Below are 27,214 nucleotides of genomic sequence, written 5' to 3'. Positions count from 1 at the left end.
TTGACAGATGGTTAGTACTTTAAAACAAACGAAAATGTTAGGCAATACGAGGAACATTCAAACATCTCAAAAGTCAAAGGATCTGTCTAGTTTTCAATACCTGCTCTATAATTAACCCGCAACTTGGTAGTTAGGGGGAAATGATGTCAAGTTGGACATGAATTTGTACTTTGTAGACTAAGAATCATACCACTTCCCTCCAACTATCTCATCGCAGATACCAAAATAAATGAAACAATGAAAGGTAGGCTTTGAACACAAAACATTCCACGAATTCCAAGAAAAAGACTTAATCTGTACCCATCTATCTCAGAAACAACCAATGTTCAGGACGAGCTCATAGCAGATTTGGAAGTTAAGGTCAGAAAGGCTGATTTGGTATCTGTCTTCAAAACCACAACAGTACACCATATTCAGTGAGCACATGAAGATTTCACAGTATGGTCATCTTCTGTCTAACAGCAATTAGACAGCAGGGCTTCTCAGAGGGAGGGGAGGGCCAAAGGGAAGCCAGAAAGGGTCAGAACAATGTAGAAGAAACAAGAGGAACAACTGGAGAACGAAAGGAATGCAGCAAAGAGAAAAGAATATAGTAACATTCAGCAAGAACAATATGACAAAAAACTAAAACACAGCTTTCTCTACTCATCTTGGAATTTCTGCTTCTTCCAGAAAAAAAAAAAAAAAGGAAATGTTAGCAAGCCTCTTCATTTGCACATGGGAGTCATGTCCTCTACTGAGAGGTGAGGCTTTACAAAAGTGATAAACAATGGAAATATGTGACCCACATATGTCACATATTTAGAAAATTTAGAATTTTCCAGTAGCCACATTAAAAAAGTAAAAAGAAACCAGTCAAATTAATTCCATTAATATTTTAACTTAACCTAACACATCCAAAATGTCATTTGAACATGTAAACACATGTAGGGGCGCTTGGGTGGCTCTGTCAGATGAGCATCTGACTCTCGGTGTTGGCTCAGGTCATGATCTCGCGCTTCATGTGATGGAGCCCCATGCACTGTCAGTGCAGAGCCTGCTTGGGATTTTCTCTCTCTCTCTGTCCCTTGCCTCCTCCCTTAAAATAAATAAATAAACATTAAAAAAACAAGTGAATACATTTAACAATTGACATATTTTATATTCTTTTTTAACACTGCCTTGAAATCTAGGTTACTTTTTATACTTAGAGCACAACCCAATCCAGACATTAAATTTTCATCAGAAAAACCCTGATCTGTATTTCAGCTTCATAAAATTTGCAACTGAAAAAGTAGGTTTCATATACCTAAGGTGTTCTAGATATAATTATAAGTTTTCAGTGACTGAATCAGTATCAGTTTTAATTTAAATTAATTAAAATTCAATAAAATTTAAAATTCCGTTCCTCAGCTGTATAATGAGCCTTATGTAATTCATGCTACTATGCCGGACAGCACAACCATACACATCAAGTTCTGCAGTTTCTAGAACATCACGCATCATTTTGCCAAAACTGGTACAGCTTCCTAAAGAACAAATGGAGGTGAACGAAGTCCAAATACTAAATAATTGGTCATCTGTTCACTAACAGTACTTAGACTGGGAGGGTGTGGCAAAGACTTAGTTGTCGCCAACAATCGCTCTCCCATACGAGCAGTTCTCCTGAGTTAAGGTGGAGCATGTTGAAATACCGACTGTGTTTCTGGCCCTCCATTAAGTAAGGTGTGGCTCTATGACTGAGTTTGGTCAATGGGACATAAGCAGAAGTGCTGGGTAGTAGTTTCTTGGGATAGCCCTTAAAAAACAGCTGGACCAGGCCATTTGACCCGTTTATAATTTGTCCCTTTTTCATTCAGTGGCTGCAATGGCCATCATCTCGGACCATGGTTCTGCCACAGAATGAGTTGGAACTCATGCCAGGACCATGATTTGGAAGGAACCAAACCATACAAGGAATCTGTGGAACCAGACCATCATACATCCCTGAGCTACGTAACTTTCGACTTCTAAGTTAAGAGGGAAAAATAGAAAAACAACTACATTGTAGAAGCCGTCGTTATTTTAGGTCTTCGTTACTTAGAGCAGAAACTAGCCACAATAACAGAGTGGGTACTCTATGGACATCAATTCAGCAAACTTGATCTCCATGATCTGACTGGCTTGAAAGGATAGTTCACATATACTGAAGAAGATGAACAAAAGTGAAAATTTGGCTGGTTACAAATTCACATCTGCCCCTGAGTTTCTGCCTTTCAAAAGAACCCTGATTTTGTTCTTTTGGACAGCAGCACGCTATACAGGAGGCTGACCCCATTGTTCTTAGGGCCAGAGCTAGATTTAGCCAAGAATCTGTACTTTAGGCCAGTGAGATATGCCGTCTTCTGAGAAAGGCTCTCTTGTTTTATGCAGGAAATTCAAGAAGAGGTGGACCTTTGTTGCCTACAAGCTCTCGTGATAGCTGTGAAAACTAATGTGCTTGGACACTGGTGCCATCTTGGAGCCAATGTGAAAATGAAGTCCACACTTGGAAAAGGGAAGACCCCATGAGAACAGCAGAGAAACAAAGCCTGAGGCAGGGCCTCTGTACTAAACCAGAAACCTACCCTTCCAAAGGGGCTTCTTGCGACACTGATTGGGAAGCCCCTTTATTAAGGGGAAGATGTGGGATTCATTTTTTTTTTTTTTAATTTTTAACGTTTATTTACTTTTGAGAGACAGAGAGACAGAGTGTGAACAGGGCAGGGGCAGAGAGAGAGGAAGACCCAGAGTCGGAAGCAGGCTCCAGGCTCTGAGCTGTCAGCACAGGGCCAATGTGGGGCTCAAACCCACGAACTGTGAGATCATGACCTGACCGAAGTCAGACGCTCAACTGACTGAACCACCCAGGCCCCCCGAAGATGTGTGATTCTATTACTAATAGCTAGAGTCATATAAAATGATACAAGAATTTCCCCACAGAAGCATACCATTTTTCCCAAGCCCAAAACAAAGAAAAAACATGAATTTACAAACAAAAAATACACCACTGCATTAGGGGAACATAGAGGTTGATGACAAAGGATGGAATTTAATAGAAGGAAAATCTGACTTTAAGTAGTTCTACTGTTCATTTTGCAAATATGAACAACTTAACACATATTTTCCCTATCTTTAAAACACAGTTAAAAAATTAAAATATGGGGCACCTAGGTGGGTCAGTTGGTTAAGTGTGTGACTTCAGCTTAGGTCACGATCTCATGGTTCATGAGTTTGAGCCCCCCGTTAGGCTCTGTGCTGATAGCCCAGAGCCTGGAGCTTGCTTCAGATTCAGTGTCTCCCTCTCGCTCTGCCCCTCCTCTGCTCACACTCTGGTCTCTCTCTCTAAAAAAATAAGTAAACATTTAAAAAAACAAAAATACTTTAAAGAATAAATTTTGATAAATTTAAAAAATAAAACATAAAATAAAACAAAGTTAATGTTGCCTATTTTTGCCTTTTCTCCAAAACGAGGCAGCACATTAGGAAATAAAACAACAGCCAGAACTCTCACAAAATTTCTTGTGAGTCCATGGTACAATTTCTTTTTGCAATGTGAAATCAAGTAACCAAAGAGCATTGCTACTACTGCAGTTAAAGGACTAGAAGAAATCCAGGTTAGGTCAAGGATTGAGCTATAGAACAACTGGAGTACCTACACTATGGGGGAAGGGAACGAAATGGCACCAGGGAGTGAGGCGGGAGATGGGAGACACAGGAAGAAAATTGGGGGGTGAGAGAAAAGCCGGAGGAAGACAGATGGTGGAGCAGGGGAGGTGGCCAAGGCCACTTAGAAGCCACGCTTCGTCAGCTATGACAAAGACAGGCAGACAGAGGTGCGGGAATCTGGGTTTCAAGTCTTCGGAGCCAGAGAGGACAGAGGCCTGATGGGGAGGATCACGGCTGAACTCCAAATCTGAGACTCTCCGTCAATGCCTTAGGAAAAAGAAGAAAAAAAAATAAATCGAAGAGTCGAGAAGTTTGGCGAGAAGATACAGGAAGTGGCAGATACAGGGAAGAACTTCGTGTTGGTGTTAGGTGTGCTTTAGAATTAGAAAGACCAGAGTTCAAACAACAAAGTTCAGCACTTGCTAGAAGAAAGAGAGGAAAGTCCACATGGAAATCTTTTCTCAATCTTTTTCTGCCCCATCTCTTCTAACCAGCTTTTAGTTTCTCCCTCTTTAGATCTTACCTACCGTCTCTCTAATCTGTAAGCCTCACATACTTTTCCCCCTTTTGGTCTAAGGAAAGCACCATTTAACCTGCATCAACCTGGTTTCCCTTTAAGGTTTCTGGCAACTGCAAGATTCTAAAATTCTTCTCTCATTGACACCCAGAATCATCAAAAGGAGTATCTCTGGTTTGCAGATAGTCTCTTGATCACTATGCCCCGATTCTACCTCCTGGGAGCACATTCCTTATTTTCATCTAACACACAGCTAGGCTTTGCAGGGCTTCTTTCTGATAAATGAGTTTTTAAAATATTATTAAATTTTACTACGTCTTTATGTAACCACATGAAATGTGGATTCTGAAAGGAAATTAGAATGCATTTATTCTTGTGTTAATACTTAATAATTCATTTTAATATTTAATAAACAACGCAGGTTTCTTTTTGTTTGCTTAATAGATCCTTTTGTATATTGTTTCTAAGATGTATATTTTACTGTATTTGCTCAAATATGCTTGCTCATCTATCATAGAAACACACCGTTAGAAGGATTTTGTGAAAGTGAGGTGCAGGAGTTGTGAGAACTGCATGTGACAAACAGGATTGTCTTTTAAAGCCAACCCTTCGATGTATGGAAAATACAGAACCGATGGATCTAAAACCGGGAGGGAACGTCATAATTCAAGAGCTTCCATCCATAAAGATCTCCTACGATTTTTTACTATACGGATCTGACAAGGGGACTTCATCAGCTATTCTCAATCCAGACTCTCCAAGACAAAGTGATTCCCATTTTATAATTATACACACATTACTAATTCAAGGAGCAAGATGGCCTATGGCTTACAGATTTCTAGCTGGATTATCTCTGGCTCTGAAGGTTATGCCTGCTAGGAAAGGATTAGCAGAGTTAATTTCAGATAGTGAACCGGAGATACCAAGACTAATGAAGAAACGTCAGAGTCTACAACCGGAGCAATAAAGCAGCCTCTCCAATCTCGCCTTGACAAATCTCTCCTCGCGCGGATGTTACTCACTCCGTATCACTTGTAAAAACAACAAAACGGCACCACCATACTTATCTAAGGCACAGAGGCAGTGGCTATTCGCCGCATTGTCTCCTGCGCGTCACATCACACCAAGTCGGAGAAGAATTACGGCCAGCGAAATGGAAGACTTCCTCGATTTTCTGAAAATTTAAGCCCTTTGATTAACATCTATCAATTCGGTTGTTGGATGGATCTTTCGAGGGCTCTCCAGATAACTGCAGGTGTCAACACTCCTGTGTGCAACACAGTGGCCGTAAAAGAATCCTTTCCAAAGGCTCCTAAGGCTACAGAGAACTGAAGTCCACACCTTGCCGTACTTTTGTTGGCTAACGAATAATTACAGCAGGTGAATTCTATAGAGTTCTGGACGGGAAAAATGACAAGAACTGGTTAGTCCCACAGACCCAAATTACGCTCTCAGGACACAGTACAGCTACTGCCCCGTGTCTGCATGTCTGTATGCACCTTGTTGCCACGGTATGAGGCAAAAATGAACCAATTCTCAAACCTGCATTCATTCACTGTCCCAAAACCCAATGTCACCTTTTGTAATCCAATGACCTGCGCCTTCTGTCCAACGGGGTGCAAACCTACGAGAAATCACTTCCAGAAACTAACGGTTCAATAAGCCCCTTAAGAAATTCACATCAGCAACTTTGTCCCAGAACGTGTATTTTTAAACAAAATAAATACAGTGTCAGAAACGAAGGAAAAGAGGCAGTATTGCTGGGAAATACAGCTAGGAAAATATGCTATATCTCCATGTGTATATATATATATGGAATATATTCATTAATAATATATCCATTAATTAAAGTGGAATTACATCAAATTAGCTAAAAAGGGAGCAAAAAAGTGTTAGGCCTTCATTACTTTTTTTTTTTTTTTACTGGACATTTATATAAAACAGATAAAGGATAATGGCAAAAAGGCAGCCGTCGTTCATTACTAGTGTACTTACTGCTAATAAATTCTTATCCTCCCAAACAGACAACCATAAATAACACGCCAGAAATACTGAACCAAAAGTATTTTGTTTGCTTTTAAGATGCTATTTAATATTTTCAAAGGGTGGGGTGGAAGGGCCAGGTGAGGAAGGGAAGGGAAAGGGAAACCACTCATTTTGTGTACATGGTATTTAATTTCTTTGCTGGATTGAGCCTGGGATCTGGGTCTCATGAATCTGAATGCTGCCACATGGCTCAGTTCCTAATGACTGGTCTATTACACTATAGGTGGATTTATTTTAACAATTAAATGACTTGTCCAAAACAGAAGGCATTCCTGCCTTCCAGTAGATAAAATACACAAATTCCCCGAGGGGATGAATATAGGGCAGGAATACAAAGACGTGTGTCTAACAATGGTAAAAATGTCAGGAAACAGAAAATGTCAAATCCCCAAGGGAAAAACAAACTCAAACTTTGGCTACAGCTCAGGCACTACTTTTCTTGTGATGAAATTATAGTCTACAGTCTCCCCTAAGGGAACAAAATGCTCGAACTAATCAAAGTGTAGTGTTTGCTGGGTTTTCTGTTTTCAAAGTTCAAAACAGAAGCAAAAGCAACAACATAGCTTCCATGTCACTGTTGGCAGGAAATTTAACTCTTCTCAGGATAACTTTTCTTTGGACAAAAATGAACCAGAAATAAGAGTTGCACATTCTGAGTTCCTCTCTCAGATTCCAATTTCCTGCCTGGTATGCGGGAAGCTAAAGCAATCCGGAGAACAAATTTAACTGTTAATTACAGATGCAAGCCATCATCTGATTTTGCTGATGGGTTCAAACAATGATGGTAAAACTTGGCCATTTACTCCATGAGTTTTGTTCCCTCTGACATGTAAATACCTTGAAACAGACAAAAGATTTGAATAAAAATGGCTGTGGACTCCCCAGCTTTCCAAGGCCAGTCAAGTTCAGTTTGTGTGTGAGCAGTGACGTTTCACTTAGTTCTGAGCTCAATTTCCCCTGAGAGATCCAGTTTTCGCTATGGAATTCAAAGGTACTTCCTTCCTCATTCAGTCTCTAAAGAACAATTAACAAAGGGGCGCCTGGGTGGCTCAGTCGGTTAAGCGTCCGACTTCAGCTCAGGTCACGATCTCGCAGTCCGCAAGTTCGAGCCCCGCATTGGGCTCTGGGCTGATGGCTCAGAGCCTGGAGCCTGCTTCCGATTCTGGGTCTCCCTCTCTCTCTGCCCCTCCCTCGTTCATGCTCTGTCTCTCTCTGTCTCAAAAATAAATAAACGTTAAAAAAAAATTAAAAAAAAAAAAACAATTAACAAGGCCTAACCAATGGAGGCAACTAGTCTTTATCTCTCTGGTTCTGATTTTGCAATCCTGAGTGTCTGGCCTGTTAAAAATCAGATGAAACAAGTTATTAAATATTTAACTCCCAGGGATGCCACCAACCTCTTCTTAGATATGAAGGCCTGGCTTTTCCCACCATTTCCAGTTACATTTTGATATTCTATCAATTCCTTGTCAGGATGATGTATTTCCACTGCAGGGTAAGAGGGATGAGGAATACAAAGAGCTAATACAAACTGTCTGTCCCTCTGCGCAAGGAGCCCATCAGGGAACTGAGGTCAAAGCTGATTGCACACACACATCGAGACACACAACAGCATGTCACAGCCTAAGTACTGAGTTTGTTCTGAATTTCTAATGAGAAAACTTCTCAGAGAGGCCTTCTCCATATACCCCATCTAAAATTTCAACCTTCCCTTATGCCTCCTCTCCTGCCTTAATATTCCTCCTTAGCCTTTATCATTGTTACAGCATTATAAAAGATGTCTTATCTGGCTTATCATCCACCTCTGCTAAATTCCACGATGGCAGGGACCTCTGTCCACTTCGTACAATGCTACATCCCCAAAGCCCAGCATCCTGCCAAGGCAAGTAGTCACTGAATGAATAAACGAGTGAGACAACCCCAAGGGACAAAAATCAGAAATACTAACTACTATGGTTCACATTTCACTTTTTAAAAATTTTAATTCACGGGGCGCCTGGGTGGCGCAGTCGGTTAAGCGTCCGACTTCAGCCAGGTCACGATCTTGCGGTCCGTGAGTTCGAGCCCCGCGTCGGGCTCTGGGCTGATGGCTCAGAGCCTGGAGCCTGTTTCCGATTCTGTGTCTCCCTCTCTCTCTGCCCTTCCCCCGTTCATGCTCTGTCTCTCTCTGTCCCAAAAATAAATAAACGTTGAAAAAAAAATTTTTTTTAATTCAAAATTTACCTATACAATAGTCTCCTTTACAGATGAAGGATCTAAACTTGAGGAAAGTACGTTGTTCAAAGTTACACAGATAGTAAGTAACTGACAAGGATCTGCACAAAATTCTTAAACGACACCACACTGCTTCCTCTTCAAGGAAGAAATGAGACTTGAATCCTTGAGTTGGATCTTTGTGTGAAAATGGCCCAAGAAAACACACACCTGAAAAGTCACGAGGATCAAATACAGCAGAATGGCAAACCTCCAACATTTACGTAGAGATTTACGTTGAGAGAAATTAGAGGTAAGACTCTGAAGGGCTTTGAATGCCAGGACCTGTATTTTTACAAATGAACACTTTCAAACTTTTATTTTTCTTAAATGGTAGATGGTTTTTTTTGTCATCTGAAAGCTTATATAGAATTCTGAAATACTGTCAATGAAAAATCTGAGAGAAAATTCTGGAGAAGAGAGGTTAACAGAAAACTACAATAGACTAAAAACAAAGGCCTAAAAAACAATGTTGCAAGTGGAAGAAATAACAAGTGACAGGTGTGAAAAGTGCTATCACAGAAAAAAGTAAAAGAACTGGGTAAGAGATGAGGCAAAGACAACCAACCACCAGAGAGGACTTGCCATTTTGGATTCTAACTACATTGCTAATGCTGCTATCTTGGGAGAACAGGGAAATTTAGGAAGAGAAGGTTTTAAGGGAGATGATGACTATGATTGTAGTTTAATATGCTCTCCTCCACCTCCATACATCCCTAACTTGAGAGGCCCCCAAGATTCTGTTCTCCAATTCTTTGCTCTTCTTAACCCTCACCCTGAATGATCAAATGCACCATCAGGGCATCAACTACCACCTGAATGCTAATAAAAGCCTGCTAATAGAGCCCTGACCTCTCTCCCAAACTTGAGATTTCATCTAAATGTCTCGGACATTTCAAATTCAGTAATCCGAATGCCTCATCTCTACAACCTGGGTTTCTTCCCCCCAAACTGGACGCTCGACCACCCAAGTTCCCAGGCCAACACTCACCTCAACGCTCCTTCCTGTCCTTTACATGTTCGCCTTCCCCCACCCAATCAGTCAGGGGGAGTGAAGGAGTTTCAATTTTACTTTACACCTTTCTGTACTGCTTGGAATCTCTACATAACTTAAAATCTATAAACAGGGGGCACCTGGGTGGCTCAGTCGGTTAAGTATCTAACTTTTGATTTTGGCTCAGATCATGATCTCTCGGTCATGAAATGGAGGCCCACGTCAGGCTCTGAGCTGATGGCAAGGAGCCTGCTTGGGATTCTCTCTCTCCCTCTCTCTCTCTCTCTCTGCCCTTCTCCCACTCATGCTCACTCACTTGCTCTCAAAATAAATAAACATTTTTTAAAAAACCTAAAAACAGAAAATAGCGAGTGTTGGTGTGGCTGTGGAGAAATTGGAACCCATGTGTACCACCAGTGGTAATGGAAAATGGAAAATAGTATGGCAATTCCATAAAAAAATATAAAGAGAATTACCATATGACCCAGTCATTGCACTTCTGGGTTTATTTCCAAAGGAAGGGAAAGCAGGATCTCCGAGAGCTATTTGTACACCCGTGTTCACAGCAGCATTAATCACAACATCGATATATTATTATCTACATAGCCAAAAGCAAGAAGCAAATAAAACATCCATCAGATAAATGAATGGATAAACAAAATTTGGTATCACATACAATGCAGTATGTAGTATCATGCAGCCTTGAAAAGGAACGAAGTTCTGGCACCTGCTACAACAAGAATAAACCCTGAGGACAGCATGTCAAGTGAAATATACCAGTCACAAGAGACAAATACTATGGGCCCACGTACAGGAGGTAACTAGACTAGTCAAATTCAAAGAGACAGAAATTAGAATGGTGGTTGCTTAGAGGAGGGGGTCATGGAGTGTTAGTGTTTCATACCTATAGCGCTTCAGTTGGGGAGGATGAAAAATCTCTGGAGATGGATGATGGTGAATGTACCTGATAACATTGGCAAATTTTATGTTATGTGTGTATCGCCACAATTAAAAATAAGTGAAAATTTAAAAGTCAATGAAGCAATTAAAGAAAATCCCAGCTACAAAACACAGGTAAATAGTAGTGTTTAAACAAACCAAAAAGAGTACTCGGGCACCAAAAGATATTCATACTCTGTCAGTGCCCATTTCTTATCAAAAGAAATGATACATGGCAAGGATAAACAAATCATTTACTCATGTCAGGTACTACATTTTCATTTCAGAGACAAAAAACTAATATATTATACTTTATGCTGAACTATCCCTTCACTGTTAATCAACTTTAAATGAAACTCTTTATGGATGACTAGAGACCCAAAACTCAAGTATCAGTATACCATTAATATTTTAATTGAATACATGAATATTCATAGGCATTTATTTCTTTAAAGAACATGGTAAGATAACTGAATTATTCTAATATGCAAATTTCAACCCTGACAAGACATCTTACCTTCATCTACATTACAAAAACCAACGCATTGTGGGCCCATTCATTATTTATGTAATCCTAGAGTTTTTCAGGTTAACAAGAGCTACTGAACAGAAGCAACGTTTTCTCAGATGGGGGCAGAGTCAACAGTGGTATTCCAAAGTCATTTTACCCTAAGCCTCTGAAAGAGTTGTTTTTATTTCTCAGGATTCCAAACTAATTTCAAAACCACCTCCAACACCTGTTCCTCACGACAAGCCCAGGAGAACCAGGAGAAGACAATGTTATCAAAGCTTTGTTTCTCTGCTTTCTCTTTCAAGCCCTGGGACACTCCAGCTCTAACATTGCAAAACATTTTAAGAACTTTGACAGCCATACCAACTGTTTTATAAAACTAATTGCACATTCCTTCCATTTCCAGTTGCAAATACATTTATGCAAATTGGTAGTCCCCCAAAGTGAAGCAACACATTTTCATGCAAAGAGACAAATAACCTATCGATTCAAAGATCTACACAGAATATGTCACCGCATCAGGTTATATACTTTTAAAATCATGTTATTATTTGCAAGTTAGCCATGGTGATAAGAAATATAATGGCTAAAATTCTATGAAAAATTCTGATTCTCACTGATTCTGAGATACAAAAAATATATTCGTTAAGTTCAAAATCTTGTGAGTGGAAAACAAGAGGCTGGAATTTTATTTTTTCTTAAATGTTTATTTATTTATTTTGAGAGAGAGAGAGAGAGAGCACGCACACACACAAACATGAGCAGGGGACTGGCAGAGAAGAGTGGGGGAGAGAGAATCCCAAGAAGGCTCTGTGGTGTCAGCCCAGAGCCTAATGTGGGACTCCATCTCACAAACCATGAGATCATGACCTGAGCTGAAATCAAAAGTCAGATGCTTAAGTGACTGGACCACTCAGGCAGCCCAAGAGGCTGGAATTTTAGTTGCCTGATAAATAATCAGAAATCTGGGAACTGCACTCAAGGTTTTGGAGCATCAAGTAAGGTAAAAATATTCCTTTCTATGGACTTAGGATGGACAGGTAAGTCATGAAAATCTCACCAAATATCTGATGAGAGGTGAAACTGATTTCAAAGGGAGAAATGTGGCCAAAAGCAGGATAGAGAACCATCGACTTCCTTTCCTTTGAATTCAATTTGGTAACTCCATTACTTATGTATTTTAATTTCAACACATTAAGCCTGTAAGAATAACAATTTCACATGTACAACGAGTTGGAAAAAATTTACATTTACCTATTTGGGGTGAGGGGGTTATGAAAGAAACACCTGTACAATTTTCAAAATCTAGAATCTCTACTATGCTGATTTATCTCCAACTATGAACACTTAACTTGCATAATGTCATTGTACTGGTATCTTACTATGCAATGTACTTCCAAATAATCAGAGGGATCCATCTTGGTTTTTTTTTTTTTATTTTAATGGGTTTTTCGGGGGGGGGGGTCAGAAAAATTGCATATGTAAAACAAAACTACCAGTTTCAGTCAGTCAACAAATATGTATTGAGTATATAAGGCCCAAGGAAGTAACAAATTTGAACTGTATAATTCGATTATTACAACATGGATGACGACATTGATAATAATCGGTAGACTAAAAACTGCATCCTCTTGACTCTTACAGGCAATTTACTCAAACTGAGATGCAATGGGACTAACATAAACCACAAGAGAGTCCTGAGAAAGAACAAAGAGATCTAGGTTCCTTCTCTGGACTCTGTGACGTAATTTGTTGTGCAATGTCAAACAAGTCGCTTTAACTTTTGAGAGCCTCAGTTCTCGCTTCTGTAAAACACTCTAGACATTTTCCAAGACATCTTCTAACTGCACAGTAATCACTGGAATAAATGCGGCAACAATTATTTTAGGACAAATTAGTACCAGGAAGAGAATGAAAATGTTTTCGATGGTGGTCCAGGAATTTAGAGTTCAAAATTTTTAGAGTTCAAAATTTTTTTCGTGGAACAAAAAAATTTTTTCTGGGAGAAAAATATTATTAAGTTGAAGGAGAAAGAAAGATATACAAGTTTGTTATTACATCATGTATTTGCTAGCTTCCTAAAGTCTGACGGATGCAGCGAGTAAATATTTGAAGGCAAGGGGAGGTAACATATTCTACTTTTCTAATCTAAATATTATCCCAACTTTAACAAAGGTATATCCCAGCTCCGTCGCGTGTATACTTTATTTTTTGATTATGTCTATCTTTTTAAAAAGATTTTTTTAATGTTTTTATTTTTCAGAGAGAGGGAGACAGAGCACGAGTGGGGGAGGGGCAGAGAGAGAAGGAGACACAGAATCCAAAGCAGGCTCCAGGCTCTGAGCTGTCAGCAGAGCACCTGATGCAGGGCTCAAACTCACGAACTGCAAGATCATGACTTGAGCTGAAGTCAGACACTTAACCGACCAAGGCATTCGGGTGTCCCGATTATGTCTATCTTTAAACTACATTGTAAAAGAGACTTCCAAGTCCAGCTTCTGTGCCTGTGAGTAGGAACATCTTCTTCCACTCATTAAGATATGAAAATTAATCTCCAAACCTGAGCATATGTTTTTCTCTCTCTCTCTCATGCAGCACTCACATGCATACGGTAACAGAAAAGAAAACATGAAAACTAAGTTAATTTAATTTTAGCATTTTTTAATAAGCAGAAATAATCATCATCCCCATCACAAGAATTAGGTGTTACAAGACTGGTGTAGTACAACTCCAGTGTTTACACAAAGGTTAAATGAATAATTATCAGAACTACGGATATTTCGAAGGTCATCCTCTCATCTGTCATCACTGAAGTTAAACAGATGAATTAATCTGCTCTGCATCTCAAGGACTTCTACCAAGACTTGCTGTGTTATATATATAAGGGCTGCACGGAGGCAAAGGCCTCATGGTTACCTCTCCAACAGCACACTCAAGACCTAGTCTCCACATTGGTACCCAGAGGTCCCATTTCTCAGTTTTGGCTTATTTTTCTACGGAGTCTGAATGAGATTACCTCTAGCGTTATCTGGATGCTAACTGTCACCTCCTTAAGTAACCATCTTTATAGACCTGGGATTATTGGGATCCCCCTCTTTGCTCATTTTGACTTTGCTGGCGGTTACCAAATGGGCCAACGTAAGAGAATGTTTTAAATAATTCAAGCTCAACTAACAGATGCCCCCTATAAATGGGTTAAATAAGTTTTTTAAACCGGCATAGTAATACACTACATAATGGTAATTTGACTGTGATGGAGACAGCAGATTAAAATGAAAGAGACAAGCCAACCAATCACTTTTCTTAAGGTGTGATCTGCCAATTATCTCAACCAACACAGATCCTAATATTATCATTCTAGGCCATATGTGTAATTCGCAGGCAAAAAATAAATCTTTTAACAAGTCTGTAAGAGCTGTTGGCACCCATTCATGCCAGCCTGCACTAACATCTTGAGAATTTCGTCTATTCCAAAAAATACATAATGAGGAGGGAGTCGAAGAGGTGGGAGAGAACCTAGCCATAAACGTGATTTAGTTATAGGTTCAAAGAAGATGTAAAGATCCAAGCAATTCTTTTTAAATATGCTGATAGATAATAACAAAAATGCTGGCAGTGCTCGCCGCTCGTGAGCTGAAGAAGTATGTGGAGGTCCAGAACACTCTCGGTATTCACTGTGCCCCATCTGTCAGCCACACAGTCACCGAACAGAACGAGCAATTACCAAAGCCCTTTTCAGATATAATCTGTCAACCACATCTCATCTTCCTGCCAAAAGAAATCAGAACTGAGGAATGCAAAAACAGACTGGCCTTATGGGACCCAGGAGAAGTTCATTTAAGATGAACCTGGAGGTGAAGAAAGGAAACAGGAAAATTAGAGAACTGTTAGAAGCACTCACCAGAATGTATCTGAATTGAACGCTGGGCACCAAAGAAGCATGAAAGGAGATTGGAGCCACTATGATATAAACCCTCTTTGCTCTACTGCGCTCATTACAACTGTAAATTCAAGAAATTGTCTACTCATTCCCAGAACTGGTTCCCTCTGGACAGGGAACATACTGAACTGACCCCCCTACAGCCATCCTATTCCCATCCCCTACCACCAAAACACGATTTTTAAATCAAGGCAACTGTGCCAATTCTTGAGACATTTATTACATGTGCTCAACATCTAAAGTAGTATTGTAAGCTCTATGGCTCCATAATTTTAAGGTGAGGAGAGCTCTTCCAAAGTTAATGTTCCACTACAAAGCAAAAAAACTCCCGTCTACTTTGTGATCATGCCCATACTCGAGGTGAAACTAATCTGCGCTGAAAAATGCACTGTACAGATGGGTCAGGATTAAGAGAGATATCATTAGGTATATATAACTCAGTGCAAGGTAATGAAAACTTGGACAAGGTGGTAGCAGTGAGATTAGGAGTCACAAGAGGTGAATCTAAATGAAAGAGGAAATGACAAGATATGAAAGTTCTAAGGGATCTAGTTCTAGAAAGATCTAGGGGACAAAAGAAATGTGGTACCTTCAAGAGTACATGTGATTGGACACATACTGATTTCCCCGGGGAACGGGGGGTGGGGGGATCAATTTAAAAGGTGATTTTTAATTTTTTTTTATGTTTCTTTATTTATTGGGGGGGGAGAGAGAGAAAGAGAGAGAGAAAGAGAGAGCGAGTGAGCATGAGCGTGTGAAAATGGGGGAGGGACAGAGAGAGAGGGAGACACAGAATGTGAAGCAGGCTCCAGGCTCTGAGCTGTCAGTGCAGAGCCTGATGCGGGACCCAAACTCAGGAACCATGAGATCGTGACCTGAGCTGAAGTCGGATGCTTAACTGACTAAGCTACCCAGGTGCCCCACTTTAAAACTTTTTTAGCTAAGAATTAAGCCCACCTCTTTCTTTTCAACAAATGTATATAACCAAATATAATTATCTGATTATCGGTGAGCACTTCACTGATATAGGTAATATAGGAGCACACTAATTTTTATGGATAGTACCTATTTCATCATCTTTATTGTACTATTCCTTCCAAAAAGTTGGTTCTAAAACATTTGTTATCACCACTGAAGATAAAGGGCGATATTTTAACTCTTAAGAGGTTCCAAATCTTCACCAAATAGCATCTCTGCAGGTGATATCTTTTCAGATGCATTTGGGTGTAAAGGGCAGAGGCAAAGCTGTAATGAAAAAAAAATGAAGAAAAGGAGAGCAGCCAGCATGAGATCAAAGTACGACATTAACAAGAGTGAGGATATTTACATTTCAGAGAAGCAATGGCTATGCTGACCATGAGCTTCATGTCTCATACAAGCAAAGAGCAGACACTTCAGGATAAAGACAGTTATCAGTGGCGGCATGTCAGCAGCCCTTTAGACAAACTGACTGACTGACTACACACACAGAGCCCTGTTCTTTAGGAAAAATGTCCACCATACTTGGTAATAAAATCAGAGCAATCAGCAAGTATTTTTAGTGTCCATTAAGCGAGAGATGCAACAAGATAACTTAAAAAATGCCTACTCTCGGGGCGCCTGGGTGGCGCAGTCGGTTGGGCGTCCGACTTCAGCCAGGTCACGATCTCGCGGTCCGTGAGTTCGAGCCCCGCATCAGGCTCTGGGCTGATGGCTCAGAGCCTGGAGCCTGCTTCCGATTCTGTGTCTCCCTCTCTCTCTGCCCCTCCCCCATTCATGCTCTGTCTCTCTCTGTCTCAAAAATAAATAAAACATTAAAAAAAAAAATGCCTACTCTCAAGGAGCTTACAATCTGGTTTCAAAGTTTATAATCTAACTCAGTCTAATCTCTCCCTAAATATTTAAAGAAGTGTGTGTGTGTGTGTGTGTATCAGTATATGTATAAATATTTAAATGACATGTATGTATATAGATTTTACATACGTATACATTGCATGTATAATCATAATATGGGACTACGTAGAATTATATATGTGTGCACACACACACGCACACACACACGCGCGCCTCTGATTCCATTCAAGATCCAGAGCCACGTCACTATACTATACACTTTCTACTTACTCCTGTCAGATACTGGTTATAAATAACAATATGTAATTATCCAAACTACTAGTAAGAACAACTTATCAGAAATCTTACCTAATAACCAATGATATTAAGAAGTACTTTGAGGGCACATATACGTGCTAAATAACACCTGGAAATAACTATAACATAACCGAAGGGATTTTAAATTTTTACAAGGCTGAAGAATCTCTCTTCGCAGCAGAAGTTACATCCCAACATCTTTACTTCATGCTCAACACAGGAACATGCAACTTTAGGGCTTGCAGCAAAACCCAAGGTTGGCAGTTAAGGACTCTGAGTCCATGAACTTCTGCAGGACTGCATATGGTGGGGCACATCACCACAAGCTTCCTGGGCCCCTGAATCCCCAGTGTTGGACTTGCCCTTGCAATTCCTCAGATGGACTCAAGTAGAAGAGCAGAGGTGAAGACCTGCCAGAGAGGAGGAGACTGAAGCACTATCTGTCGTGTCACCGCATCTGGTCCTTCTTCCATTCTCAGAAGTAGCTCTATGGTTCTCTGGACTGGTGCCCAGAATACCTAAGTTCCTCCTTGTCTTTGTCAATAACCAGTCAACTCACTTCTCTAATATTCTTATCTTTAAGTTTACTTATTTAATTTGAGCGAGCGAGTGAGCGAGAGAATATCCCAAGCAGTGTCTGCACTGCCAGTGAGGAGCCCCACGCGGGGACCAAACTCACGAACCGTGAGACCATGGCCCAAGCCGAAGTCTGACACTTAACTGACTGAACCACCCAGGTGCCCCCCAGCTCTAATATTCCATGGGAAGTTATGAGTATCACATACATCATAGACTAGTATTGGCTTTTTTTTTAATTAATCAGAAACTTCAAAGTCAACAGTGTTAACTATATTCAAGATCTAACTATTCATATATTATTGTAGCTACATATGACCATACTCTTTTGTTTCAGAATTGGTACAGTTTTCAATTTATCTATCTATCTATCTATCTATCTATCTATCTATCTATGCTTTATCATATGGTCATATCCCTAAATATTACCTTAGAATGTGGCTAGGGCTTCCTGGTAAGTGGAAGGTGTCTAACCGAAAAATTTAAAATTAGATTATTTCCCAGTCTGCTCCTTCCTGCCGGCACCCCGAAACCCTGCTGCCCCCCTCCATCTCAGGCTCACCCAGGGCAATGGTCCACGGTATACCCCTTTCTCTTCACCTCAACATCTCCATCACCACTGGCCCTAGCTTAGAATTCAAGCTGCCTGACCCTCTCACACCTTTAAAAAAAAAAAGTCATCTTTTGTTTTCTTCACAGCAAAATTCTTTAAGTTGATGTTCCAAGGCCCCATTCCCAGCTCCCAACTCCCATTCACTCCCTAAACAGGCTTCTGCTCCCAGCAGCTACCTACAAAGCTCACCCCAAGGGCATCAGGGCCTTGTTTTCAGCCCTCTCCTATTGGAAGAAAATAAATAAATAAATAAAGCCCTAAAACCAAACCAAACAAAAAAAACAAACAAACCCAAACTCCCCATTTTCATAGTGGGGACGTGAGTTTATTAAATTGTTGAATTTCTAGAAGTTATGAGAAAGAGACTGAGTCATAAGCCTTAAGTCACTATAGATCATATTCAAATACCATTGTTCCTGGACTATCAATCAGAAATCAAAATCATGCTGTTTCAGCGAGATGACATTTAGAGATGTCCCAAAAGCTTCCCCAGAATCCTAGCAGCTCTTCAAATCAGTAACCTATCTTCCTTAAAGTTTACTATTTTATTTTACTAAAGTGATTTTTGTTATGCCAGAAGGAATTCCTTTCATGTACCTTTTTGTTTGTACTTCCTTTATTCTTCTGCAACCTTTCAAATGCTAGGGATTTTTCATATACGCACACAAAAACTATCAATTTTTTTGCTTATGTTGTTCAAAGTACAACGATTATCCAAACAATTTGATTGTTTATTATTCTTGATTTATTGCTATTTTATATTGAGCAAAGCTTTTGTAAGTTTTTTCCTAACCTTATTGATTTTTCAGTTCCAGTCTTCTTTTCCAGGCAGGCTCATGTTTTAGCCTGTTCAATTATTCAGTGCTAGGATTCTGATTTACTGTTTGCAGTGCTACAAATCTGGAGGAAAAATTTAGACAGCCCTCTAGACAAGAATTTAGCCTGTGAAGGTGGCAGAAACAAAAGAAAACAGACTGGGATGTTGTGTTAAAGTACCTCTGAACACAAACAAGTATAGCCATTCAAATAACGTCCTGGTTTCTTCAACATCCGCTGGCACTTAAATTCTCCTCTCATGAACACTACTGCCTTTTCCATTAGATTCTCTCAACCATCTTCTGGTTTATTTTCACCCAACGACTTGGCAAAACAGAAAATCTCCGTATCTACTTTCTCAGTGAATTCTAATTTTTCATTATCCTTCCTTCTAAAGGATTCATTTTTACTAGCAATTTCCACTCTCACTAGCTCCCTTCTGTCTGATGACATTTGGCCTGCAGGGACCACCAAAGGGGCTCATCTGGTCACTCCAAGGGCTCACACTTGTCTCTCTTGTGAAGAGAAACATGTACTACATGACCTACAGACACAAGAAGCAATTACTCTCATCACTTTAATAATGTTCCTTAATTATTTATATATTGAAGTTGTATGTTCCAGGAACTGTAAAGGCAGAGTTCTTAAACAATTCTAAAGTCCAGCGTCTAGGAGGGGAAGGCTACCCAAGATGTTCAATAGGAGAATGACTGGAAAGCATGGAGATGCCAATATTTAAAAATCAGCGTCTCTAATCAGTTTCAAAATAAATTGTGGTTGAAAGCATTAGTTATCATAGCGTTACTTCTTTTAAATGCCTGTATAAAGGTGGCTCATGTTGGGCAACTGTACTTTGGTTATTAGCAAGCATACATCACCCTGAGCGGTGGGTTATGTTGATTTCAGCTGCTTGCTGCATCTTGTGCCCAACCTCTAGCGGGAGTCAGTCACTTCCCTTTCCCTAACATCAAAGCCACACAGCAAAAAGATACTGAGGAATGGGAAAGAGTCTTGGTTTTACCACTTCCTACATGCGTGACCATGGATATATAACATCTATGTACTCCGGCTTCATGCATGACATGGGCCACCCTTCGCAAAGTATGGCGCAAATACCATCTTCATCTGAGTGGATACTTCAAAATATAGATTCTTGGGGGGGATCTGGGTGGCTCAGTAGGTTAAGCATCTGACTCTTGGTTTCGACTCAGGTCATGACCTAATGGATTGCGGGCTCAAGCCCCCTCATCAGGCTCTGTGCTGACAGTGCCTGCTTGGGATTTTCTCTCCTCTCTCTCTGCCCCTCACTTGCTCTGTCTTCTCAAAATAAACACACTTCAAAAAATGTTTAAACAAATTTTTTTTAATATATAGATTCTTAGGCCCAGATATCAGTCCTGCCAAATCAGAACATCTCTGAGTTGGAGACCAGGAATCTCTATCTTCGCCAAGAATTACTTGGGGTACACTGAAATTGAAAACCAGTATGGCAAAGTAGCAACGCGTGCTGAGGAAAACCAGTGAAGCCCATCAGAAAACCTGACTGTTAATCACATCTCTGCCACCCAATCTGCCTTATCCCTTCAGGAAAAAACAAAAACCAAAAAACAAAAAAACAAAAACAACTTCTTTAGGTTTTACTCTCCGAAACTATAAAATAATGTGACTAAACCAGGTGATCATTAGCTGCTAAGGCTGTACAACCTTAGATTCCCGAACCCCAGTCTAAAGACATATGGAGGCCTTATTCCCCCATAGTACGAAAAGTCTGCAGAGGTTCTACGTACATGAGGACGTCAACATCTATACAGCGCCATATATCACATATTATATAGTGACACCACTAAGCTGACTTATATACACTGTCAGATCTTTCCAGTTAATCCACAGAAGGCTTTCCTGCCCGCTCACAATTCAATGTCAGCAACACTGCCATCTTGGCACAGTTAGGCAACTATTTGATATTTTCTTGCATTTTGGCGTTATCTTATCAAAATTAGTGGTGCACAGCAAAACAAGTGTGCGTACTGCTGATAAGCACACAGGTCTCATAAATATGTTCCAGTTGAGACATAAATGTAAAATATTAGGTGTGCAAAAGTATAGACTCTCTAGCAGTCACCACACATTCACTAAGAGAAGCCTGTAAACCTGAGGGTTTGAGTACAAAAGAATATTAATCTTCATGCATAAAATGCAAAAGATTGTGCCCCAAACTGAAGCATTATTAGGTACTTCATACTTCTTTTGGCTCTCTGAGAACAAAACTCAATGCTTTACCATATCTGTGTGTGTACCTATATACATACACATATACATATATATGAACATATACATACATATATATACATATATACATACATATATACATATATGTGTACATACATATATACACATATATATACATATATTTGAAACATAATCTACTCCATATACATTTGGAGTTTATTCCCCCAGTGCTGGGTCTTCTTCACTGTTTATTCTTGTAAAACAGTGGGTTAATAATGCATGCTTCACTGTAAAGTCACAATCTCTACTCCGCTTTGCAAACGGTTTGCTTCCTTTTGCAAATGACAGCAACTACCTGCTGGTACCTGACATCAAATTTCCTTCACTTTTCTGAAAGTTACGTCAACTTACACGTTTCATCTTATGTTCAAAACTTAAGCTGTTCTCTCATTCGTGTCCTTTAGACATCATTCGTGTCCTTTGAACATCACTGACGCCCCCTTCATTCAAGTCCTGTGGCGTGACGGAAAACTCTCTGCTTACTTTCTCTTCTTGCACCAAGTATTACACATTTCCCCACATCATTAAGCTTCTCTTCCTCCATCGCCTCACAACTTACTGTCACCTTTCTAGTTATCTGAGCTCCTTCTTACTGATATATTGACCTTGAAAAAAATTAAACCTTAGCTAATTATTCTTGGTTCTTTCTCAAAGGGAGTTCCAAATGCATAAAGTTGGTATGTTACTGTTCCTATAGTGCCATCTTCTCCCTCATCTTGAAAACTGGCTCTCTCAAATTTGTTTCCCTAGTTATTTTCTTCTTCTTTTTTTTTTCTTAGCTAAAAATTATATCACTAGGGATGCCAGGCTTATCAATGTGAATCATATCATTAATCTACTCATACCACACACTCAACATTCTCAGAATTCAGACTGTACCTGTTCTTCTAAATCAATCTTTCAATGAGCATCTCATAAAATGAAATTGCTTTGAGACACTAATTGGTTCAAAAATTATTATGATCTGCATATTTCTTTAGGAGTCCTGTCCCTTCTTATATGCAGAAAAAATTAAGCACTCTTTTCTTTGCATTCCCAAACATCTCTACCATTGAACTGATCACACTTGTTGTGTTATTATTTGTATAATTTGATTTGGAAATCCTATCAATCCTACTAAGCTATAAGGTCCCCAGTAAGAGGGTGTGCAGCAAGGTTTCTTGCATGTAAATGTACTCAATAAAAATTAGGTGACTTGGTGAGATCACAAATAAAGCAAAATCAAAGCAGAAGTCAAATGATTTTTCCATCATTTATATTTGGATAATTTCCATGCGGATTGAAAATTTGAGTGTAAAAAAATTAAACATAAAAGTAACGAAAGAGATAATGAGAAAATTCCTCACATTATAACCTCAGCCAGTAGAACTCTTTTGTAATTGAGTCACAAAGAATCCAAAGAAGAAAAGCTTGTTATACTTAACAGAATAAAAATCAAACATTTCTGATGGCAAAAACTATGGTAAGGAAAGTCAAAAGATCAATAGGAAAAAACTGGAAATTCATATCTCAAAGTGCTCACTTACCTGTTAATGAATCCCTACAAATCAACAAAAAAGGGGGAAAATGAGTTAATTAAAAATTATACAAAATAATATAAATAGGTCACACAAAAAGGAAATATAGAAAGTTCTTAAACATATATATGTGTGTGTGTGTGTGTGTGTGTGTGTATATACATATATATATATATATATATATATATATATATATATATATATAAAGTTGAACCTGAGAAGAAAAATACAAATTGAAACTAAAACACTGTTTCTGTTACATGTCAGAAAGGGAATGAGTCAAGAGCTTGGTAATATAATGGATATTGACTGAATATCCATTACATGGATATGGATAAGAATGCAAAGAAATAGTTTCAAACCTAGTTTGGTGAAACTATAAGCTGGCACAACCACCATGGTGGTCAGTATGACAGTGTCCATTAAATCACAAATGTGCATAACCAGTGGGGTCTGCACTTGATCTTAGCCAAAAGGCCGAGAGGCGATACCCAGTGGAGTCTGGAGACTCCTATATTCATACATTTATATTGCAGCTCTGCTTGTGAGAAGAAAAAAATCAGAAACAAGTTGAATGCCCATTAACAGAGGAGCAGTTCTCTAACTTCTGGTTTATCAGTTCAATGAAATGCTCTCACCATAAAAAGGAAAGAAGAAAGAAAACTCCATGATACACCCAATGAAAACAACCATGTTCAGAACAGTATTTCTAATGTGCTATCACCAATGCAAAAAAGGAATAAAGAATATAGACATATTTGCTTACTTATGCAAAAACTATCCCTGAAATGGTACATAAGCAACTAAAGGTATCCGCTGTCTGTGGGAAAGACGGTAGAGTGGCTGGTCTACGGGGGTCACAGGGAGATGTTTACCATGCACACTTTTAAACTTTTGAATTCTGAATCATAAGGGTGTATTACCTATTTACGTTGACTTTTTCAAAATAGTAAAATCGAAGGCTTTTTTTAGGGCAGCATAGTGTATCAAAGTTTTAAAGAAAGAAAAAAAAGCCAAATGATTTTATTCTCACATCAGTACTTTTACGGAGTACACAAACACATGTGAAAACTTCCATTTTTCTTCACATCCTACATGACTCCATAGAGATGCCCAGATTTGTCATTTAAAATATTCTAAATCTTTAGTCCAATATTATTATATCCATAGAAACATAATTATCCAGTATAACAAGATTACCTATGCATAATCATAAAATCCTTTAAATCTAGTTTCTTGAAAGCATTTACAATGGCAGGCATCCTTCATTCTTTCCACAAATATTTACTGAGCACCTGTTATGTGAAAGACCTTGTTGAAGGCACAAAGGATAAAAGAGAGAAGAAAACAAGCACGGTCCCTGCCCTGCTAGAGCTAATATTCTAGTGGGTGAAGACCAAGTAATTGAGTTTCAACATGCATCTTTAGTCAATGCATACTGATCATGCATCACGAATAAATGATGTTTCTTGTTAAAAAAAAAAACAACAAACTTAATTCAGAGGATTGATTTACAGTGGTTTAAGAATTTACTCACTAGAAAGAACATTTGAGTGTTGTTAAATCCTAATCCTATTAACGTACATATGACATGTTAAGTCATGCTGTATGTGTATTCTTCTCTATGACTCTCACAACCACCCTGTGAGATAGGTCCTATTATTGTTTCCACTATACAGATGAAGAAACTGAGACGAAGATGGGTTAAATACTACCCACCTCTACAGCTCATGAAATAACCACTCAACACTGCCTCTTGCGTGTCTCTCACTGCTGGTTTCTGACTTCCAGAGAGATTATAGATAAAGTACACAGGAGTTTCAAGTCTAGCCCTTGGCCCTCTTCACTCCAAACCCAAAATATAATTCCTGGCATTAGAAGGCTATAAATCTAAAATTCATGAAAATGTGGCTAAATTAAAATCATGCTAAAAAAATGGAATCTATTATCTTCACTTTCATTCAGGCCAATGCATTTGCATACCTTCATAAATGATACTGAACTCACGTTCTTGTAAAAAATGAAACCATTTGGGCACCCGGGTGGCTCAGTCAGTTAAGCGTCCGACTTCAGCTCAGGTCATGATCTCACAGTTGGTGAGTTCGAGCCTCACATCGGGCTCTCTGCTGTCAGCACAGAGCCCCCACCTTGGATCCTCTGTCAACCTTTCTCTCTGAAACCACCCCCCCCCCCAAAATAAACAAATCATGCCCAAATGAGTAACTCAGCAGCAAATTCAGATAGACAGAGTGGGTGGTGTCAAAGAGAGTGGTCTCAGTGTATAATTAATTCAATTCCTGGCAACTGTGCCTAAACAATTTTATACCATCACCCAATTTTGCATTCAGGTTGAAAGTGTGAGCAAGTATATTTGAACCACTATGTTTTAAGGCCCAATTTGCAAGGTCTTCATCTAGTATTGGGTTTGTCTCATTTTTCTAACTGATGTCACTTAGTTTTACCAAATCCATTTCCATGAAAACACAGACAGGAAACACATACCATGTATCAGACACCTCCCACTCAAACCACACATAACGAGGCTACAGCTGGTGCAGATTCAATTCAACTGTTAAGAGGTGTTTGGAGGAAGCATTCTAACAGATAAGTGTACTTGTCTTCAGGTTCTTAAAAATAACTAGAGCATCCTAATTGTTCTATACAAGCAAACCCATCTGACCCAGGCAACAACAGAAAAGAGGAAATAAAGTGACATATAATGATGGGGAAGCAATGGAGAAATAAAACTGGAAACCTCACAGCCAATAGCGGCTGCAGCTCAACGAAACTCAACGCTTACAGATGTTCATGAGAGAGCTCATTTGCTAATTCTTTAGAAACATACACTTCTTGGGGCACTTGTGTGGCTCAATCAGATCATGACTGGCTCACATCATGATCTCACAGTTTGTGAGTTCAAGCCCCCCCTCTGCCCGCCCCCCCAGTTGGGCTCTCTGCTGTCAGCACGGAGCCCACTTAGGACCCTCTGTCTCTCTCTATCTCTGCCCCTCCCCCGTGTGCTCTTGCTCTCTCTCTCTCTCTCAAAAATAAATATTTTTTTAAAAAATGACCATCAGTGGCAGAGTTTGACAACCCACCAGTACACATCAAACCAATGCAATTTAACACTCAACCTCCCAAATGCTGACCACAAACAGTCCTCCTTGCCCTGAAACAGCCATTTGATTTTTTTTTAAGTGGCACTGAAATGACCACAATGATTTCATCCTCTTCCCATGACTTCATGAGTCACCAGCCTATCCCTGTAGGCCAGCACATTCCTAATGAGTCTATTATTAAAATTAATTAGTACTGAGTTTGGCCACAGGGGGGCTAGCAGTACAAAAATGTGATGACTAACCCCGGGACTAAAAATTAAAAGCTCTTATTAAGAGGCACAAGGATTAGTAAGGACACATTAAGATCCTTTTATTTTAGGTTTCATAAGTAACAAGGTCCCAGTATGATACACGAGCCCCATAATGCATTAGTTGTATCATTAGACACTACAATGACTCAATGCCCTCAATCCTTCTTTCAATTTGTTGCCTTAGTACAAAACAAGAATATTTCATCTGTGCTTATCTGAAACTAATTGCAATTTTCCAGCTCTTCACACACTTGCAGAAAACAGCTATGGTTAAACTAAAGCTAATATTTTTCCTAGGTAAGAAAGAACTCTATTTGTCAGGGGTATGCCATAACTGCTGAAGCAATGAGACCTAATAACAATGACAAGTCTGGAAGTGCCAGATGAATGGGATTTAGAGAACCACGCGAACCAGAAGCACAAGGCTACAATTTCAGGAAGCAGAGGAACTGAGGAAAACAGAACCCGAGAGTCAGAGAGGCACCTGAGGCTAATCCAGAGGTCAGGCATGGCCCAGGGAAACTTCTCTCGCTGCCTTCTCCTTGTCTATCATGGCAGCAGAAACCAAACTCTGGGCCTGGGCAGCGTGGAAGAGGACAGCAGAGCTGGCAGAGAGCAAAAGCACCCTTCACAGAAGCTCAACTATTTTTTAACAGTAAAAAGCAAACGAGCAAACACAACTGGAGTCATCACTCCAACGCCTGGGCAACGGCCAAGGTAATTCAGTCTCAGTGAGTCAAGGAATGGCATTTAAAACTGAGGGAAACCAAGTATAAATTATTTCTAGGATTTCCAGGGCTCTGTCCTGCACTGTACAGGTGGTAGCCAAGTAGAGAGAAAGGCTTCTTAGAAACCCCTTGGGGCGGGGGGGGGGGGGGGGGGGGATGAAGAAGACTTAATTAAGGGGTATTGGGAAATACTGGTTTAAGACGTTATCTCGGTATCTCTATATCTCTACCTTGGGTACGAAACTGGGTTTGTACAATTTAAAATATTTTCAATGGTGATTTTCACCTTTTTTGCAAAGACAGGTAGTG

The 27,214-nt window shown here is 39.6% G+C and overlaps 1 protein-coding gene and 1 pseudogene across 3 annotated transcripts in view; both read right to left on the bottom strand.

The window, feature by feature from the left end:
- Positions 1-27,214, bottom strand: part of EXOC4 (exocyst complex component 4) — a 754,902-nt gene that overhangs the window by 449,778 nt on the left and 277,910 nt on the right. Inside the window, exon 10 of one of the 3 annotated variants that reach the window (XM_047842952.1) lies at positions 3,817-3,933. The exons of the other annotated variants lie outside the window; for them this stretch is intronic. Coding sequence (XP_047698908.1) covers positions 3,851-3,933 — 83 coding nt within the window. The 3' untranslated portion in view covers positions 3,817-3,850. Of the gene's footprint in view, positions 1-3,816; positions 3,934-27,214 lie in introns of those variants that run through there. 3 annotated transcript variants of the gene reach the window in all.
- On the bottom strand, positions 23,153-23,296 carry LOC125161424 (uncharacterized; annotated as a pseudogene).

The sequence above is a fragment of the Prionailurus viverrinus genome, chromosome A2 (assembly GCF_022837055.1).
Source record: "Prionailurus viverrinus isolate Anna chromosome A2, UM_Priviv_1.0, whole genome shotgun sequence".
Classification (NCBI taxonomy): Eukaryota; Metazoa; Chordata; class Mammalia; order Carnivora; family Felidae; genus Prionailurus; species Prionailurus viverrinus.
Note: the sequence above shows the minus strand (reverse complement) of the source record. Positions and strands in the feature narration are given on the sequence as shown.